This window comes from Leptosomus discolor, chromosome 5 (assembly GCF_034619465.1).
Source record: "Leptosomus discolor isolate bLepDis1 chromosome 5, bLepDis1.hap2, whole genome shotgun sequence".
NCBI classification, from domain to species: domain Eukaryota; kingdom Metazoa; phylum Chordata; class Aves; order Leptosomiformes; family Leptosomidae; genus Leptosomus; species Leptosomus discolor.
In genome coordinates, this window is record NC_141395.1 from 2,926,792 (window position 1) to 2,947,155 (window position 20,364).

Below are 20,364 nucleotides of genomic sequence, written 5' to 3' on the forward strand. Positions count from 1 at the left end.
ACTCTGGTCTCCTAACGCAGAGCACTGAACTCAATCAGGTTAAGTCACTGAGGCAGAGCTACGGATCCTGCCGCGGGTTGTTCACTCCTACAAAACGTTCCTCTCGCTAAGAAATAACTCTAACAATTCCAAACTTGCCTTTCAGAAACTGATGCTTCAGATTTAATTTCTGAGTAACATTTTTGGCTTTAAGACCCTCCTCCAGACACTGGCCTCCTGGAATACCTCAGGAACTGATTATGAAGATATTGGTGCCCTTCTGTCAAAATAATTAATACACAGCACGGCCTTGCTGCTAAAGCAAGGAAACAAGCCTCCCAGGCTGAACTGGACTATAACTAGCTTTCTTGCATCTGTACAGTTGCTACTCCAAGGGCTCAATATTAAACAAATGCTTTGCTTCACTGTCTATGCTTTTAAGTTTCCAGCCTTCGGACGTCAACTGAACTCAATGTCCACTAATTCCAAGTGAAACGAAGCATCTGGATTCTCATACACGTTTCTAGCCGAATCTATACACTTACCAATCACCACAAGCTTCTTCCATACCAACACAGGTAAAACAAGATCTTGTGAGCAGTACTCTCTAACACACTATGGTTTAATTTAAAATTAAAATTTTAAATTTAAAAACAACTCTCCCCCAAAAAGCTCCCTCCCCACCTGTTTTTTTCTGTTACCAATATGGACAGTAAGAGGCAGCAATGTGATTTCTGTGTAACTGCAGACTCACACAAACACTGTTAACCTTAAGGAAATAAACAAATGGAAAAAGAAACAAAAAAAATCCCACCCAGAACCATCCCACCAGAAAACTCAGCAATCAGAAAACCTCAGTGATTTTGTAGCACAGTACAGTACCTGACTAGAACTGGCTTTTTCGAGTCTGTCAACCATGATTTCAAACTGCAGCGGCTTGATTTCCATCTTCCGATTTAGTCTGTTCAGTAAGGTTTCATCCTCAGAGTCCATATCATAATCTGGCTGTTCATTGTCCAGATTAAAAGCTGAAACAAAAATATACATGCACAAAAAACCTGAGATGCTTGGTAGAGAACAACCCACGGAAGTACGATCAGAAATCAAAAACCACCGATAAAATTTCAGACTAGTACATCTCTGCCCTAACACTTTTTCCTTTAGGCTAAAAAGTTTCCCCAAATAACAGCTGGAAGACAAGAGCTGGAAGCTGCCTGCCTCTGACTTCCAATACGAGAGGAATCAAAGAAGTTTCCATTTTATTTTAAGTGGCTTGAAGGGGTGACAAGAAAAAAACTTTAGGTTAAAAAAAGCAGCATAGAGGCCTTGAAAGTTTAACGTATCTTTGCAAAACAAAAGCAAAAACACTTCTTAATGCAGTTGTAATACAGCTCCTCCAGAATATCATGATAAGATTCTTAACAATGAAGATAATTTTCGATCAAGTCCCAGACTTGGAGAAAAAGCACTTACACTGCAGTTCCAACAGAATTTCAGTTGCCCATTTTTAAATAGTTCAACAAACTCAGAGTCTTAAAATACTTGCTAGACTAGACTTTTTCCTTTTTTTTTTTCCTTCATATAACTGTGTGACAAACTGTAAAAACACAAAAAAATTCCCTGTGGGAATTGTTACTTTTTCTCCAAAATCAACTCAATGCTAGATGTACAACCTGAGTACTCCTCCTACTCCCCAAAGAGCAAATTCCCGACGTCACAGCAAAGCTCATGTCTGTGTTACAGATCGCACTACTCCTTTTGCACACTTGGACAACGTTTCTGCTCCTACTAAAAGCAGAAGGAAGTCACCATTCAGGTAACATGGCAGAAACGTCGTTTTACAACAGCTATGAGCAGTTCACGTACAACAGTGAGAATTCTTAATGTCAAACGCTAATTTTACCGAAGACGACCTTGAAGACGTGAACCGCTAACCACAACACTCCGAATAATCCAGCCAAGAAGTCACTGCATTCACAGCAGTGAAGCCTTGTTGAAATATATTCTATTCTTATTAGACAAACAGCACTATCTTATCATTATGCTCTGAATTCCTGGCTGTATCTGAGCGCTACCTTCAAGAAAACCTCTGTTACTTCCCAGTGTGCTTTGAGAGGACCTTAAAACAGGAACTTGAAAGACCAGGAGCAAAAGAAAAACATTAAGGAAAAAAAAATATCTTTACAGAAAATTATAGTATTTTCTCTCCCACGGTCTAACCAGTCAACAAACAGGTGGCAAGTAGCATATTCTTCCCATCTCTCAGCCTAGCCTAAGACCACTCTTTCTGTATTCCAATGCAATAAATTAGCTAAACCACCACCAGTATTTGTGGCTACACACGGACACTCAGGCAGAGACAGCCCAGAAGTGCTATAAGCAGTCCCTTACCACTGCCAGCTGCAAACCGTCACCTCTCAGAAGGGACCGTGCTCGACCGTACCAACTCTGACCGCACCATGTGGTCAGAACACTGCTCTGGCCTAACACACACCCCCCGTAAACATACTACAAAAATTTATTTCAAGAAAAAATTAGTAATAACAGGCTGTAACTATGTATTCAGGGGAATTACCAACAATATCAATTCAGTAACACGAGTCGCTTGGCAACTTTATTTAAGACGCTGCCATTGGGCACGCGACCCGCAGCTCTCTAACAACTAACAACAGTATATTACACTTAAACTACAGGTTACAACAGCGGATCCTGCTTCCCCAGCGGCAGCCTGTAGGAATCAAAAGTTTTGAGATAAAAATCTGGGTCAGATTTATTTTTTTTTTTAAATTCATATTTCTGTAAAATTGCATTAAAAACATCACCAGGCAGGATGATGCCGTCGAGAGAAGAGACTGTTGCAGTACCTGGGGCGAGTGCCACGCGATCCAGCTCGGAGCTAACAACCAGCGACCAGCCAAACACCAATGAACTGGCTGCCAAGTATCAGTGCTGACTCGATGAAACCAGTCTGCTACCTACCACCTGCAGCTCCTGTAAGCTCTGCTCCAGCTTCTCCTGCGTGGTCCCAGCAGAGCCCCCTGGGAGCACAGAGTGGTGGCACCAACAGCCCACCACATCGGCCACACACCGAAATGGGGTGAACTGTCCCACCGGAGCTGTAACCCTCACGCTCCTTAACTCCACTCTGCTTTTCGACACTGGCAAAAGCTTCTCTGAGAGCACCGACCGCTGCCCAAACGTGGACTGAGCGTGTCTGACTCCACCTGCTATTCACCGGAGTTTTCAAACTCTTCAGAGCTCTCCCAGGCAAGTCCAACCTCGGCAGCTCATACGGCTCCTGTGGAAGGATACCCAATATTGCACTTCCTCTCCACTACCTTCTGTCATTCAATGACCTCTTATGCATAAACTGCCACTTCCACCAGAAGGAAATTGCAGAAGTCTCCCCCACCCCAAGACCATCCCCAGAGCCTACAGAACTACTACAGTCCTAATGTACGCTGTGAAATCGCATTCGAACAACTCTGCCTGAGGGAGGTGGCCAAAATTTTCTAGACTAGATATTCCCATCATTTTGGAAGAGCTCTCCTAACAGTAAAGTAGGTCGCTCTACTCCAAAAAACAGACGTTTAACCATGTTCCTACAGATGTCGTAAGAATGCACAGAAATCCATTAAAGCCCAGAAAAGGCACTGCTTGTTTACCCTCAGACAGATCTTGCTTTTACACTAAAAAAAAAGTCAGCCTATTACCTGCCAGCAGGTAATTCAGTAACACCCTGTCAACAAAAATGTTTCCAGCCAATTTTTCCAAACCAGAATTATCAGTGAGCAGGACGATCCCTATGATAGAGAAGACGTGATGCTGTTCGCCCGTAAATTGTAAGCAGCGCCCCTAAACTTGCCTTCATTTCCACAATGAGGAAAGAAGAGTCACTGAAAGTTCTTGAACCATCCATGCACCTTCCTGAGCCACCTTTCACAACAAAATCAGACAGGCTCACGTGAGATGCAACTAGCAGAAGACCCCAAGACTTGCAAGAAGAAAAGAAAAAGCCCAACCATTCCATCAACTAGCAACTTAAAAGCCCAACCATCCTCAGGAGCCCACTATGAATCTAAGTGATGCCATGGCGAGATCTCCCTCTCAAATAGAGAAGGCAGATTACTGCATTGCCGGCATCTGAAGTGACCCTGTGGCACACCTCAGCCAAAAGCAGGGGAGTCCCTCCCTCTCACTGCCCGCTGTCAGCAAGCTGAACCAGTCTGCAGAGGCATCCAGTCAATGTCAGGTCCAGTTTGAGAGACACAGAGGTGTATGCAGCCAGAAGTGGAACCGAGAAGAAAAGTGGAGCCTCTCCTTCTGGCTGCTGTATCAGTTCCTCTGCCCCTGTGAGTCACTGGCTAAGGAACATGTCAAGTCCACCTAACTTCACACGTAGTACTAAATTATTTGCTGATAAAACGTCAGCTCTCTTCGCAGTCATTTTGAGCCTTCACGAATAACAGGTGAAGTGCTGAAAAACTGCAAAATGGAAAAAACTGTAATAATTAAAAAAACCCCAACACAATCAAAAAACACCCTACATTTCAACTCTACAACAGTATTTTGACAAATAATCAAAATGACAAGATAAAACCTATCCGACACATACTTGCCAGGAACAAGTTACATCAAATAAATCCAGTCTCATTTTCTTACACAAAAGAGACTAGTACTGTGGGAACGGCAGCAGCCCTTGTCCCATACCCTGCTCTCCTACCTTCTAGCAATGCTTTTGCTAGCAACGGTTCCTGTACTATTTGTCATGACCCGTAGTTATAAAAAGTTTGTTTTCTTTGAAAGGAGTTTCACACAGAGGCTGCAGGGTCACGGCACTGAAGCCACGGGAGCAGTACTTGCATTCCCCCTCCTGTTTCAAGGCAGACAGGAAGGTCGCAACGTCTCGGCAGCCTGTGGAGGCGGCCGAGGCTCAGGAAGCACGAGGCTATCGCTCTTCCTTCGACTCCTGCGCCCAAGCATAAGGGGTTAACCAACCCTACGCTGGCTCGCCACACCTCTGGGACACTCATGGAAATGTCCTCCTTCCCCGAAGCTCGTCTATCACTGCTCTTGGAAACATACTTTCAGTGACATCTTTCGTCACCAGTTTTCTTCTTTTCCCAAGCACTGAGCGAACTGCACCGGTTCCAGAAAAAGCCATTTTTCACCCTGGAGTTGGCCTCTAGTATGGCAGCTTGCTGGCTTCCAAAGCCATCATGAGCCACAGGTGGTTTATGTGCTGTAACTATCCATCACCACCCTCTGTTTCTGCCCCTGCCACAGCAACAGATGCAAGTGTTCATTCACGCCTGCAAGAACCAGGGAAGAACCAGACTCGGCCACAAAGCACTGCATTTCAGGTGACCTGCTACTAGTTAGTGTTCTAAGAACAACCGATCTGCTAGTTTCTGTAGTTAAAACAGAATATCTATATCCCTTCCTCCTGATAATTCCTGGGAGATTCTTGTGAGGGACTGTGGAATCTAGTTTTCCTGAGCCAAAACTTCCGCCTTTCTCCACGCTGCCCGTTGCCGTGGGACAGGGCACCGGTGAGCCTACCAGCAAGGTTTACCTCCTGTGAATGCTCCGAACTTGCTGGCTTGCTAATTGCTGCTGCAAAACCAACATCCTAGTTTACATCCTCTGCCACTTCAACCACTCCCGACGGCAGTACCTGGCAGAGGGATTTGCTTTTGTTTACTTGAGCTCCCCCAGGAACTGAGTTTACACTAACTTACAGAGATGTAATTTGGTTTTAAGTTAGGCTACATTAAATTGGGTTTAACTTAACCAAATTAACTGATTTCACTGAGCTAACTAAATTAAGGCTGTGGTTTCACAGTCACTTTAAGCTGACACACGTGTGAGTTACCACTCCAACGAGCGGTTCCATTAGCTTCCCTCCCCAGCAAACCACACTCCTACCACCTCGCTCGTGCCAACAATCTCGCAATGAGCCAAGACAGAAAACATAAATATGGAGGTTCACCTAGCCAAAAAATGACAGATACGCTTTCTGCCACTTCCCAGGCTTAGCTCACCTGTGAACACAACTGCCACCAGAAAGGAGCGGGCAGTGTTGATCCTGATGGCAGCAGATACATCTGCGCTGACCAAGAGCAAATGAACCAGCACATCATGGCAATCACATCCAAAGGAGCAACAAAGCAGCAAACCACCACCTCAGGGGCAAGCCTGCAGCACCTGGCTGGAACAGAGCTTCCAGCACTCCCCACCCGCACCCATACACCATGCAAATACCCGTTTTACACACCCAGACTGCAAGCCTGCAGCCTGGGCAGACCCTGCTACAGCATCCTCTAAAAATGTGGAACACACAACGAACAGATAAAAAGTGGCCAACTCTCACTTACGTGATTCACACGATTCATTTTTTTTTTTTTTTAATTTAAAGGGTGACTAGAGTTGATCCTACATAACTTAATAAAGATTATTTGACCTATATTTGAATAATCTGACTGCATTACTTACAATAAAGCATTAGTTTGGTATCATTACCTTTTATACACACACAGAGGTAAAACACATATACACGCTAACAATACATTTTTTGCTCCATTCTTATTGTTTCTGTTAGGGACACTGATTTTTTTTTACATCCACTTAGAAGACTAGCATAGGTACTAGGTACTAACAACTTCTCTTTAACGCATATTAGTAACTTCCAATGCATCTCCATGTTACTGAAACGACAAACACTCTTGGAAAATTATTAAGCATACTGGAATAATTAGAAGAGTTCAAGGCTTCTGTTTTAGATTCAAAGTCACCTGAGTTGGTGCTACGTACGTCAACTAATACCTGGAACCATGCTTATTCATGTACTCCACGCTCAAAGAAATTAACTTTTCTCTGCTCGGAACCACTGGCCTAAATAAAAGAATTATACTGGTAAAGTTGAAAATACTAAAATCCTTGACTAGCAAAACATGATTTGCTAGAAATAACCACCAGTGAATATGGATTACAGTATGTAGCCTCTTGGCATCTATCAGTTTACATAACTTCCCTGGCCAAAGTAAGTATTGTTGCTCTTCGTGCTTTCAGCATTAAAACAGAATCTCTAAGCAGTTTATGAAGCACAAAGCTGCCTTGTATCACACCTACTCCAACCAGAATATGTGGGAAAAATTATCTTGGAGCAGTATCTGATGTTTACCTTCAGCTCAAATACTTTCTGTAACTCTGTCCAGAAAGACTGTGAGTCTCAACGAGACAAAGAACATTTTGGCATAATTTATTTAACGCCTTGAGACATGTTTATTAACAATATTTACAGTGTTTCTGGCAATGTCCAACAAAGAAAAACATAAAATACCCTCCTTATTGAGCAGCTTCATTTCAGTTAATTCAACCTGCCTCGCTTGCAGGTTTGTTTCTTCTACTAAGCAGAGAAATACTTGATTTCCTTTTGCTCGTTTCTCACATTACCAGTATGATCTCCACTGTATCACAGAGGATCCTGAGCATGTTATTTCCAAAAATTTCTTATTTTGTAAACACACGGGAAAAAAGGGAGACTTCACCATGTTGGTGAGAAATGATGCAAGGATCTTCAACATACAGCTGGGTTTGGGCTTCAAAACCTCTGCCTAGCTTCAGTTCTATTATGTCTACGAGCAGAAGACACACACACACATAAAATACTGCCTCTGCTCAAACCTACATGCAGATCAACAGCCTTTTGTTGAGGCAGCTGGGAAAAAAAGAGCACACGGATTATCACCGCATTCTGCCTGGCAAGATGAAGTTCAGGAAGATCACCACTGTCTGCACAAGCCTCCTAACAACCGAGGACCTTGTTCCGTTCGAGGCGCTTTAGCACACCCCTGTATGTTATATATGTGATAGTCCTTCCATACAACCAAGAGTGAAAACTACGAACCAGGGATGAGACGAGTTTTCTCTGCAGAGACCCAGGACTGAATTTGTGCTTTATCATGAACACTGACAAGCCATTGCTATGACTGAATCCAAGGTTCTGCTACCAAGATAACTCCTGGGAGAGGTCCAAGTCAGAAAACAACCCCCGAGAACCACATGCTGCAAAGGACAAACATGATTTGTGGGCCAAGGAACAAGCGAACTATAGATGTGTGTCACCTGTCAACAGAATATCAACCATAAGAAGTGTTAAAACTAATCCAGAGACCACTATCATCAACTACAGCTTTAGATTAATGAATTAATTAGATCTTTTAAGACATAGCAAGCAAAAGAATACCTCCTTTTATCTATAAAGTAAGCTCAGAGTTCCCCACAGACAGGGAACTCTTACAGTTTTAGCAGAGAAAAATAACCGTTACCCACAGCCCAGAAGCCATCCATGCTATTACAGTGAATAGCTTGAACTCCACTGGTAGAGGTCTTGAAGGTTCAGTTTCAACTGTGCTACTACAGTAGAATGAAGGCTGATTTCATTACAAAAACTCTTCTATTTTACTGATCTCCATTTATATAGAACTTTTGAGTTAACAGCCATTCCAGACTCATCCAACGAGGAAGACAACCCCTCTTCTGCTCCCTGCCTTAGTATAAGCAACTAGGAGGCAGCTAGGCTAGTTCAGTTATTGCTTCTCAGAATTTGGGACAGAAAAAAAAAAAAAAGAGGCTTGATCAGCAATACTGGACCATCAACAGACAGGATAAGGCTTGCCAGCTTCTGCACGTGGACATACAGTATCAGCACTGAGCCCATAAACAAACACAGCACGAAAAACTGGAATTTACCTATATAAATTCCCTTGGATTTTTGAGTCCTCCCACTTTCTGAATACCGTAGCAACTTTTTCTTCAAAATTGTTTGAAGTCTACTCAATTTAAATAAGGGGGGGGGGGGGGGGGGGGGGGGGGCCAGGGCAGGGAGGAACAAACCCAACATTTGTTAACTTACGTTGAATGTGAATGAACTGCTTTGGTTGCTTGAACTCTCCTTTATACAAACGATTGTAATAGTTGACATTGCTCTCCGCTTCGGGGACTGGGATAACCATGCTCTCTTTCTTTTCTCTGAAAACTTGTTGTGCTGAGATAGCCCGTTGCAAATGATGTTCCTGCAAGAGGAAAATGCAAGAGTTTGTTTATTCAGGTATCAGGATACAGAAGCGCATGTACAGACAGTCATCCTTTCCTCCCACTGTTTTCCTGGTGTTCTCCAGCAGACCCAGATAAGAGAGTTGAGGCTTTGCTGTATTTTAGAGGACAGCAGAATGCTTCCTTCCAGCTTGCTGATGGGAGAAGATGTGTTCTCCATCATTTAGTATACTGAGGGTTACTATCTGACAGGAATCTTGGAGCCCCAGTGAATGTAAGGCAGGACTACAAACAGATGAAAAGAACCCTCTGTTCAAACAGCCCACACCCTCTTACCAGACTGGGAAAAAGTCAAACATTCAAACTACGCAAAATAACCTTAGTAGAAAATTAGGGCTGGTATTAGCCAAACCCATCAAAACCTGTCAGAGTCGATTAATGCCAGATCAGTTAACAGATGCACAGCAAGTCCTTTAAAGTATTATAAGCAACAGGTTCAAATCAAAAGAATAGCTAATTTCATCGTTCCTGTCTACCCAGCAATGCTTACTGGCTTGCTCTCTTCAGAAGTTCAGCTAGTTAAGCGCTACAGAAAGAGCAGTCCTCACAGAACACCACTTGAAAAGCACAGCTCCCTGAACAAGTATCGCTTCATTTCATTCTTACAGGACAGGAGTCAATTGCTGAGGAAACGTTTCAAGTAAAACACCGATCACAACGAGTGTATTAATTTACAAAAATATTCTCACGCATCATTTTATTTGTTATCTCAGTGGAACTTATCTACTGCTGCAAGTCAGTACTAACTCGTGGCTTCTCCCTCAAAGATTTTTCATGACACTCGTGTTAATCTCTGGCAAAGAAAACCAGGACAAACGCAGGATTCTGATCCATGGTACTGCCTGTGTATCATTTCAGTGCAGTCTGCACAACACCTGATACAAACCGACTGGCCAGGAGAGGAGCCTCTCTGGCAGCCTGGCAGATGGCAGGAGGATTCTGAACACCACCCCTCTCGCCGTCTCCCTCCTCCAGCCAGAGGCTGGCAGCTGTACAGGGTACGTGTATGCCTCAGACCCTCCGGTGCAGTGTACTCATGTAAATCATTACAAAAACGTCTTGTGCTGAGATTCCAAATGGCTATGTCGGCACGTGCTGCCCTCTCTGTGTCCAGTAAAGAGGAAGAGTGGTGGTCCTCACCAGGACAAGATCCGAAATCAGCACAGCCATTTACTTGGGAAAGTTAAGTCACGAGTTCTCCATCCGTGCAGCCAAATATAAACCAAGAAAACGGCCGTCTCCTAGAGATTAACCACTATTCTTTAGAAGAACCTGGAGCCTGATAGTTTCCTTCTCCTTTCACTGTTCTCTCCCACTGCAGCGTTCTTGCCTCCAGCTTCCAAAATTTGAGGGGTGGGAAGATGACAGAGCAGAGTATCAACCTGAAATTGAAGCTCAGCTCTGTCACAGATCTACACCACCTTACCTTGCCCATTCCAGGGGCTCCCGGTTATCTGCCAGCCATTCCCACAGACCTGACTGCTAGAAAGAGTATTTGCTCTGAACTGGGGGGGCAGGGAAAGACTTTGCTACTCTTACCTCCTCTCCTTTGGTCTTCTGGGGTACCCCTCCCCACAATCCACAGCAGTGACTACGCAGCCTCACAAGGGGCCAGACATCACCACCACAAACAGGAGAACCAGCCAGCATTTTGGTAACTCGATTGCAATGCAGCCTGGCAGATCTCCTGCACGCAGAGATTCTCTGCTACACACTTGGTAAATTCTCTCAAGAGCAGGATTTCTTCCTCTCTAATACTACAGAACGTTACTTAAAAAAAAGGGTAATCAATGAAAGCAGGTCTTTAAAAATATGTAAATGGTATTTAGTAAGTTATACCCTCTTAAATATAAGATCTTGAAGAAACGCAAATAATGAGATTTCTGCAAAATTAGAATATAACAAACCAGTGCAAGAGCAGCTTTGGGAATCTCCTGTAGCAGATAAAGCAACATTAAATCAAACTACCAGGCTCCCAAGTGAATGCTATTAGAATTAAGACAAGCATGCAATCAAATATCTGGTGTGATCTGCTTGAGTTACTACACAGCAAGTAAATCTGTCACTCCGCCATTAAAATGTGTCTTGGAGCGCTTCACAGCGCTGGGGAGGTCATTCAACTAAAACAGAATTTGTTTCATTACAGTCCTGCTTTCAACTGATGTCCCCAGAGTCGTCTCCTAGCAGTTAACCACACAAGACATGCTGTTAGGAAGGACTTGTGGAGGTTATCTGTCCAACTCCCACTTGAAGACGATTCTCTCCAACTCGAGATAGGTCAGCCATGACTTTTTCAAGTCCTGAAAACCCCCAGTTCCCACAGCCCCTCTAAGTAACCTGTTTCAGCGACGTACTAACCCTCTTTTGCCAGAAGTACCATGAGTGGTTCACTCGCCCTCTCTCCGAGTGGCTACGGTCTAAGCTTTTAGCCACTCCAGCAGCCCACTGACAGATCACCGTAGAGTTTCTCAACATTTGAGAACAATTTCTCCATTTTCTCTCAAGTTTCTCTCATTTAACAGCAACTTCTCAAACTTGAGAAATTTCTGGAAAGGCAGAGTAACAGGAAAGAGCATTCCAAGAGCAGCCCCACCGCTGACAAGTGGAGGAGCAGCAAAACTTCCCCACCTGCAGCTGCACTTCCCCTACCATCGCCCAGTCTCTAGCATGCCTTAGTCACACAGCGTGCGCGCGCTGCTGGCCCCTCGCCTGGTCCTTCCTTCCCATCAGCGCTGCTCATCAGCCAGGCGGTTCCCCGCCCGTACCGACACACAGCATTATCATTCCGCCCCAGGTACAGAAGTTGTGAGCTTTAACTCCACAACGCTTCAGTCCTCAAGTTTTGCAGCATCTGCTGAGACAGAGGTTCCACTGTCGGCAAGCCAACCGCTCCTCCCAACGCAGGGTCGCTGACAAACGTGCTGGGGACGCACTCCTTACAGAGCCAACCAGCTGAAGCTGACCCATGGGTCGTTCTGCACCACATCCCCGAAATCAAACCAACCCAGACACTCTTCTAAAACAGGATTAAATAACTTGTAGAGAAGCCACTCTCGTCCACAGTAGCCTAAGTAATGAATTGGGTAAATAACGTTTAACTTTCAGGAAAAGTAATGAAGAAAGACAAACAGCAACCAGAACTCGACCCATCTTTTGGCTCCACAGCCCATTACACAGTGTAGATGAGTAGTTCGGTTTCTCAGTTTTTGTAACGCTGCTATTAAGCGTACAAAGAGTTCCCAAGGAAAATCTGACAATAGGTGTTAGTACTCACTTTACTATAAAAAGCCTTCAAGAATAACACAGCTTTCAAGCAGAGAAGGCTTAGCAGTGTTACTGTCGCTCATCAAACAGTAGGGCTTCAGAAGAGACAGATAAGCTATGTCATTTTTCGAATGGGGGAGAGATCTTTCTACTGAACATGAAGTTAAGGAAAATACAATTTTTAACTCCCGAAACAATTCTGTTTAAACAAACTCTGAAGACTTTTATATAACAGTTGGTCTAATTAAATGGCTTTATTAAACCTGAAAAACCATTTTTAAAGATACATTTTGTAACTGGTATACCAATACACCTTTTCGTCCATTTTTCACCTTTTCTTATGGTTTTGAAAGACATAAACCACATTGAAAGACACATACCATATTTCAACTTGTACTTCATCCTGAAGTAGGGGAGATAAAAAGATCTCATACAAAATAAGTGACTATTAGAGGAAATAGTGATGATTGCAAACAGAACATGCTGCCATGGGAATAAAAAGGAGTACCTGACAAGGAGTTATTACCCACTAATTCCCTAAAAAGCATATCCAAACCTTTCTCACTAGCATGACTAAAAGATTTCAAACAAATACAGCTTAGACTGGACTATTTCTTCAACTAACAGCATAACAGAATTAGAAATAACTAAATGTTTAGTATATGCAATACTGCCGCTTCAGCATATTTATGCCTTAAAATAAAATTGTTCTCCAAGCGAAAGATCCATCTCTCCAGATGCATGTCAGCCATGCACGTACCTCCACTGTACCAGCACCGCACTGACAACACTTTACAGCAAACAGCTCATGTCACTGGCTTTGTCTAATCCAGTGTTTTCCCTGGAGTAGCCAGCCTGCCCTGCCACCACGAATCCACCCGTTCCGTGCGGAGAGGCACAGAAGAGCACCCACCGGTCTCACACCACCACCTTCGAAGCTCTGCTCCAAATGACCCAACAGTCACCCACAACAGGGCCGACAGAGCAAGTATCAGCCTTAGTCCAGAACAAGGCCTGAAGTCACGCCTCTGAACCCATACAGAGACACTCCAATCCTCGCTTCCCTTTGTCTTCGGAGGGGCGAACCAAAAAAAAATCCTGCAACACTGCTACCCCAAAATACCTGGCTTTGGTTGCACACGTGCAGAACCAGCCTCAAAGTCCAAATCAGAGCAACAGATCTTCACTGCTGTGTCCTGTCATCCCTGAAACACCACGGGTTTCATGTTCTTTCCAAACTTTCTGTCTGGAGTTTCTTCACTATGAGAGTCACCACTTGTCACTGGTCTCAAGGAAACAAAAAAAAAACCAAACAACAAATAAAAAAAATAGGGCCACAAAGACACTCAGGAGGCTGGAGCACCTCCCCCATGAGGACAGGCTGAGGGGGTTGGGGTAGTTCAGCCTGGAGAAGAGAAGGCTCCGGGGAGACCTTAGAGCGGCCTTCAGTGCTGAAAGGGGCTGCAGGAGAGGTGGGGAGGGACTCTGGATCAGGGGGTGCGGTGACAGGATGAGGGGTAACGGCTTCAAATTGAAAGAGGGGAGATTGAGATGAGATGTTAGGAAGAAATTCTTCACTGTGAGGGTGGTGAGACACTGGCACAGGCTGCCCAGAGAGGCTGTGGCTGCCCCCTCCCTGGCAGTGCTCAAGGCCAGGCTGGATGGGGCTGGGAGCAACCTGGTCTGGTGGGAGGTGTCCCTGCCCAGGGCAGGGGGGTGGAACTGGATGGTCTTTAAGGTCCTTCCAGCCCAAACTGTTCTGTGATTCTATGAAAAATGTAACATAGTAACAAGTCAACAGGTAATATTCCTCTGAAGATTACTCTTGTTAAGCTTTAAGGGAAACCATGATCAATACCAAACATTATTTGCACCCATTAGAACTATATTTACCAAAATATACTCTTTTATTCTGCTGTTGCAAAACAGAGCACTTCGCTCATACAGACAAGTCTGGGTTTCTCCTTATCCTTTAAGTTCCCTGCTGCCATTCCCCACAGTACTCTCTCTGAAACAGAGTTTATCATGCTTTCAATAAATGTGCTAGTTTTTTGGATCAGCATGGTTGGGGATGCCTATGGCTGAATATCATCTTCACACCAAAAAGCTGATCTGTCTTAATTATGAAACCGCAATGAACAATTCCCTATTGGATACAGGCACCCTAGAAGATGAACCCTTAGGACTCAACACATCCATTACCTCCTTCATTCCTTAAAACTCTACCATACAAGCGATGCTACAACTTTTTAAAAGGTTATTTCACACCTTTTATTCACCGACTAATGTCTACATTTACTCTGTGAGGTAGAAAGTAATGAAACATACCGCAGTTCACTGTGACACTATTTAAGAGAAGAATTCCTCTTTGCCACTCCTTTCACAAGAGAGCTTCGGGTGACCCATCAGGTGTTTGCAAGACTGTAGACTAATGACAGAAATACCTTGACAGATGTTACTGAGACCCCAGGGAAACAAAACACACCATACCACAGCTTAGCTGTTGAAATCAACTCTCTTAACAAGACAGACAGCTTTAACTCCATAGCACTCCACTGTAAGTACGATGGAAAAGTGAATTTGTTAACCGCTTTACCTACTCAAAACAAGCTATTTCTAGGCCCACCTGGAGTCAGCCTCCTAATCTACCTGCAAGCAAGAACACCATTACAGAAAAGAGACCAAGGAAAACTTACTAAAGCCTAGAGAACCTACTTGCTTAACATTACACTCAAATTAGAAAATACAAATTGACATTTTAATATTTAATAGGGAGATTCAGAAACCAAAAGTATAGAATTTTCATCCGGAATGTGCAGACTCATCTTGCAAAGCCCCAACCGCAGCTAGAAAGCTTGTTGACAGCACTTGCAGAAAAGTGTCATGAAGCTCAAAAGCTACTTTGATCAAAAGCCTCCCCCCCTCCTAAAACCACAGCCCCACCTACTCCCTCTGTGCCCACACAGGCCTTTTTACAAAAGACTTCCAAGACAAAAGTGTAAACTCGAGCACCATCTTTTGTTTCCTCCTGCGGTTAACCCTTTCAATCCTTAACTGCCAGAAAAAACATGGCCAATGAATATTTATCCACATCGGTGCAGAAAGAGCTTGCTATTTTCTATCAAGGACTCACTTGTCTCCAAACACCAATGGGACAAACCTCTTCCCGGGGTGTTAGCAGCTTACTGGCAAAGCTTTTTAAATTTATTTTATTTTTAAAGCGATTCCTGTACATGTCAATTTAGTCTAAACAAAACAGCTACCTGAAGTACGACTGACTTCCTGTGCTATCATAAGGGAAAGTGAATCTAAGCAACTGAAAGGCTTAAGAGGGGAGGAGGAACAAAAAAAATAAAATAATACCTACAGACCCGTTTTCCTTTCTTTCCCCTCCTCTGCCCTGGGACAGCAAACCGCTAACTAAGGAGTCATGTATAGAGCAGGAAACCTGTCTGTGCACCACAGCAATTTTCACCCTCGAGACAGCCACGAACATCTCAGGAGAAACTCATTGCTTCATTTCCAATTTATTTTTAAAAGCAAGTATTTTAGTGAATTAGCACTGTTGATCATGTATTTTTCTTCTACTGATCCAACGGGAGAATTAATCTATTCAGTAACCAGACCTGTCTCCTCTTGCTACACCGTGTCCCCTTAAAAGGTTACATCAGCTATGAAGTAATGGAGTGAGCTGGGCAAACAACGAAAACTCACACCCGGAGTTCAAACCAACGCCCCCAAAGCAAAGCTGCTTTATAGGACTGAAACTCCTCCCCGTTTCCCTGAGGGGTTTCCAACACTCCGTGGGAGGAAGCTCAACAAAACCCACAAGCAGCAGCAGAAGCTACAGAATCAGGCCCTCCTCGCAAGTGGAAAGGTCTCACGGACCCACTTCTGGGTTCGCTTTTGGCCGTATTGTGTTTTGCCAACGCGATACCCCCCGCCCTTTTTAACTCATCACAAGCAGTACTTGCCCCGCACTTGCCTTCCGTGCTGCCGGGGTGCTAACGGCAGGCTGCTGCTACAGACGGCTCAGGGAAGGAGCGGCTGGCAGAGTGGATCAAACTACTGCTCTGTCCTAAAATTAGTGGAAGTTCCTGGAATGGGTAAGGTTTTTATTATTTACATACTCTGAAGTCATACCATTATTTCAGAAGGGAGTGAACTAATATCTCCACAGAAAGAAAAAAAGAAAACAAAAACACAGCCACCACTTTTCTGTCCCTTTCTTCCCATTCTTCAACAACTGTAATGTCACCAAGCAATGCCAGTGCTATCTGAAGACCAAAGACAAGCCACCCTGTGAACCCCTGACCCACAACCACCCGGTTACAGACAAACCCCCTGAATGCTCCCTCAAGAACGCCGATGCAGGCTGAAGCAATACAACAGAAGGGCCACCAGCAACTCCAAAATGAGCCCAACAGCCTTGGATGACACTTTGTGCCTAGACAGACAGGTCTACACAGGAGCCATGCAGCTAAACAAAGAGAAATCCAGTTTGGACAGAAAAAAAAATTCCTTCATTTCCTCTCTGGCAGCCTGACTAAAGCCAATTTCAGTACTATAGAGTGACTACAGACAAGCTTGGTAGTAAGAGTGGAAATTAGCCCACGAGACACTGACGGAGGCACAGGGGGAAGAGAGGTGACCAGAGAATAAAGCAATCATTTTTGTGTTTCTTTAGCTAACCTTGTAGCACCAAAAAAAAACCCAAAACCACCCCCAAACTCCCTAAATCAGTTCAGCGCAGAAAAAGCGAGCAATGCCATTTCAATCATCCTTTGTAATAACGGACATGAAACAACTGTGAGACATCCCAAACATTGCCCTACTGAGTGGGACAGCAGTAATGTAGGAGCCTATGAGCAATCTCTCATCCGTATAAACAATGACTGTTTGCTATTTATGAACATATCATTGACACAAAACTGTCACTGTTTATGACATGTCAAAAAAAACCCCAGACTTGAACACCACATTTTAAAGCTACATTTAATTATACAAGTTTCCAGTCTGCCAAAAAGTGAATATAAATGAATTATTAAAAACAGAATTGTTATAACAATGAATTAAGTTGAATTATTAAAAATTCCTTTTGGAAAGGCTGAAAACGGTACCGCATGAGAAACGTACGTTTCCTGAAAAGCAGAACCGTTTTTTCCCCCAAGATGCCCTTGCATGACCTTACGAGGAGGTGGCTACAAACCCCGTAAGGCCTGGTCACAGACGCAGAAAGCAGTCTGCCTCTGGCTCCTTGTACACATTTGTATCACTCACCAGGCAACACGTGCAACCTCAGGCACAAAAGACAGTTAACAAATTCCATCCGAGGAATCCCTTTTTATTTTCTTTAGTCTGTTTAATTAGCATAACTCCACCGTCCCAAGTCAGACACACGGGGATGGAAAGGCACACACCTACATATCTAAGTATTCCTTCTTATTTTTCACGTAACTAGCCTCACAGTGTATGTTAAGAGGCTGAGCTTCCACCACAACTAGTGTTCCCCTTCATTAAATACAGTATTACACACAGAATCCAACTCAGTTTGATCCCTGGCTCCACACATCAAAGCCTTCACGTGACCAGGAGTCACCAAACCGCGCTCCTTACAAGAGGAAGAGTCACCAGGAGGGAAGACTGGAAATTCCCCAACAGAAGCCGGTAACAGCTCCCCATGGGACCCACCGCCTTGCTGGGAGGCCACAAGGATGAGGGAAAGGCTGCTGCTGCCTCACTTCTCCCCCCTGTCAGAGATTTGTGTCACCCACCGGTGGCCGACCAACACCCACCGCTCCCAGGCCCAGCACCGAAACCTCACGTGAAGCTGCTCAAGACGTCTGAGGCTTCTTGCTCTACGGTATTTGTTAGCAAAGAAACTGCATTACCTTAATACTAAAGACCTGGTCTTTCAAATCATCAGCTCTTACCCGTGCCACACAAGGTGGGTCCTGCTAAGCAGGGTCTTGCTAATCCAGAAGCCTAAATGCTGGTTACAAGAGCCGAAGCTCAAGAGGTGCGAGCACGTGCTGCTGACATGAAAGATCTGCCTTAGAAACAAGTTTCTGCAGTCACAGCAGAACTTACTGCCTTCGCATCGATGTTATGAAGAGCCCCGGCACCCAGCGAGCCCATTCATTTCATCTTCACCAGCCAAGGCCCCTTCCTGGGAGCTTCAGGGATAACTTGCACAGCCAAGAAGGAGCTGCTCCCAGCACCTCTCCCTCTCTTACTGCACTGTGCATTTAACCTTCTGACTTTGTGTTACGTTTTCTTTCTAGGAGTAACATCCAAAGCTCTCATTATGGATTTTTATCTGAGGCACACACACCAATACCACGGAATTCCTTTTTTACAGAGTTTTTAAAACAAATGTCCTCACCAAAGTGATAAGACCTGATGAACAAAACAGAAATCCATCATATTATTAAAAAAAGAGACACCAGAAATTGGTTCTAAAGGCAGAACAACCGAAAAAAAAGGTTAAAAAAAAAAACCAAAACACAAAATACAGAGTAACTGGTAGGAATTAAAATTCATTCAAAATTAACTACAAAATTCCATTTGAACTCAAACACCCTGAACTCAAGAAACATAAATTATTATTTTTTTAAAACTTTCTGTAAGAGCAGTGTCTATCTTACTTGTCTAGTCACTGGATACCACTGCAAGACATCCAGCATTCTGTTCGTATCCAAGCTCAGCGCTGGGGAAGCAGACATTACCAGGCTGCTTCAAAGTAGAAACAGTTTTTGTTATGCAACTCAAACCGGTCAAACAGATAAAAAGTGTGAGTTGCAGCCATAAAAGTGGCAGAAAGCTAAGAAACCCAAATTATAAATTAAAATGTAAACAACAGAAAACAACTAGGGAAAAGGGGGGAGGTGGCATCTATAAGCGTGCTGGCTAAGAACTGACGCGCACATGAACTACTTTGTGTGTCACAGGGGACACGATGAGATTAACAGTTTACACTGACAGGGAAAACCGATGGAAAAGTGACATCTAACGAACCGGAGAACAGTCCAACAAGGCACGCTGGGTGAGCCCTAACTTCCCACAGCTGAAGAGGACATAAGCGTGAGGAATACCTTACGGAGAACAGTTCTACTGAAGCAGGCACACTGGTGAGGTGCTGAGCTCACCTCGCTTCAGAGACCAGAGGAGTCAGTCCGTCACACAAAAGCACCCCAGTTTTGCCCTCACACACTCACCGGGGGGTGGCATTCTTCTTTGCCAAGAAGCTCATCGGCGAGGATACAACTCTGCTATCGGCTCACCTACTCCTCCCACTCTGAAGGGTGCATTTAAAATAATAACAGACCAAAGGCGTACTTGTATCTAATGAAGTCCAAAATTCTTGCTCCAGGCATTTCCTTGTTGGTTTATTTCTGAAGAAATAAGGTTGTTTGGTTTTCTTAAAAAAATGAGAATCAGGTGTAGCATTATCTTCTTTTTTCTTATGGCATTTCATTAGTATCAACACATTAATCAATCAGAATTGCACTAATGTAAATTCGGGAAAACAAGAACTCAGGTATTTTTTTTCTGCAAACTTCTGCTCCCTTGTATTTAGAGCATTTCTGTTAGGAAGAGGGACGGTATTTTAACCCAACACCTTCAGTAACACTATAAGGTGATTATTATATATTAACAAGTAGGAATTTGCAAAACAGATTAAAATCAAAGCTTTAAAATAGTGTATTCTAAAATACTTAGTTTCTTTGACTCAGAACTAGTCAACATTAAATGCAAAATTCTAACAGTCTATATTGATAGTACTTTTAGTTTCATAAAACTCTTTTCTCTCCTTATTCCTTTTCATACACAGTAATTCAGCTGTGGTCCAGGTCTTCCCTAATTGTTACAGAAATTTCAGTTCTACAGTTAATCTTCACCACCAAGGGCTTCTGGGACACCTAAGGTTTAACTGAAGTTTTGTTTATGTACGTATTAAATGTGTTATTTACCTTTTAAAAACTTGAACAATCAGAATGATAA

General features: G+C 43.7%; 1 protein-coding gene across 2 annotated transcripts in view; it reads right to left on the bottom strand.

The window, feature by feature from the left end:
- The window catches only part of EPC2 (enhancer of polycomb 2), a 49,555-nt gene that overhangs the window by 22,420 nt on the left and 6,771 nt on the right, over positions 1-20,364 (bottom strand). For both annotated transcript variants that reach the window (XR_015183494.1, XM_086465185.1), the window contains exons 2-3: positions 8,897-9,056; positions 862-1,007 (exon numbers count right to left, since the gene is read on the bottom strand). Coding sequence is in view for 1 of the 2 variants with exons in the window: in XM_086465185.1 (XP_086321311.1) it covers positions 862-1,007; positions 8,897-9,056 (306 nt within the window). In the remaining variant the exon portion in view is untranslated. The remainder of the gene's footprint in view (positions 1-861; positions 1,008-8,896; positions 9,057-20,364) is intronic.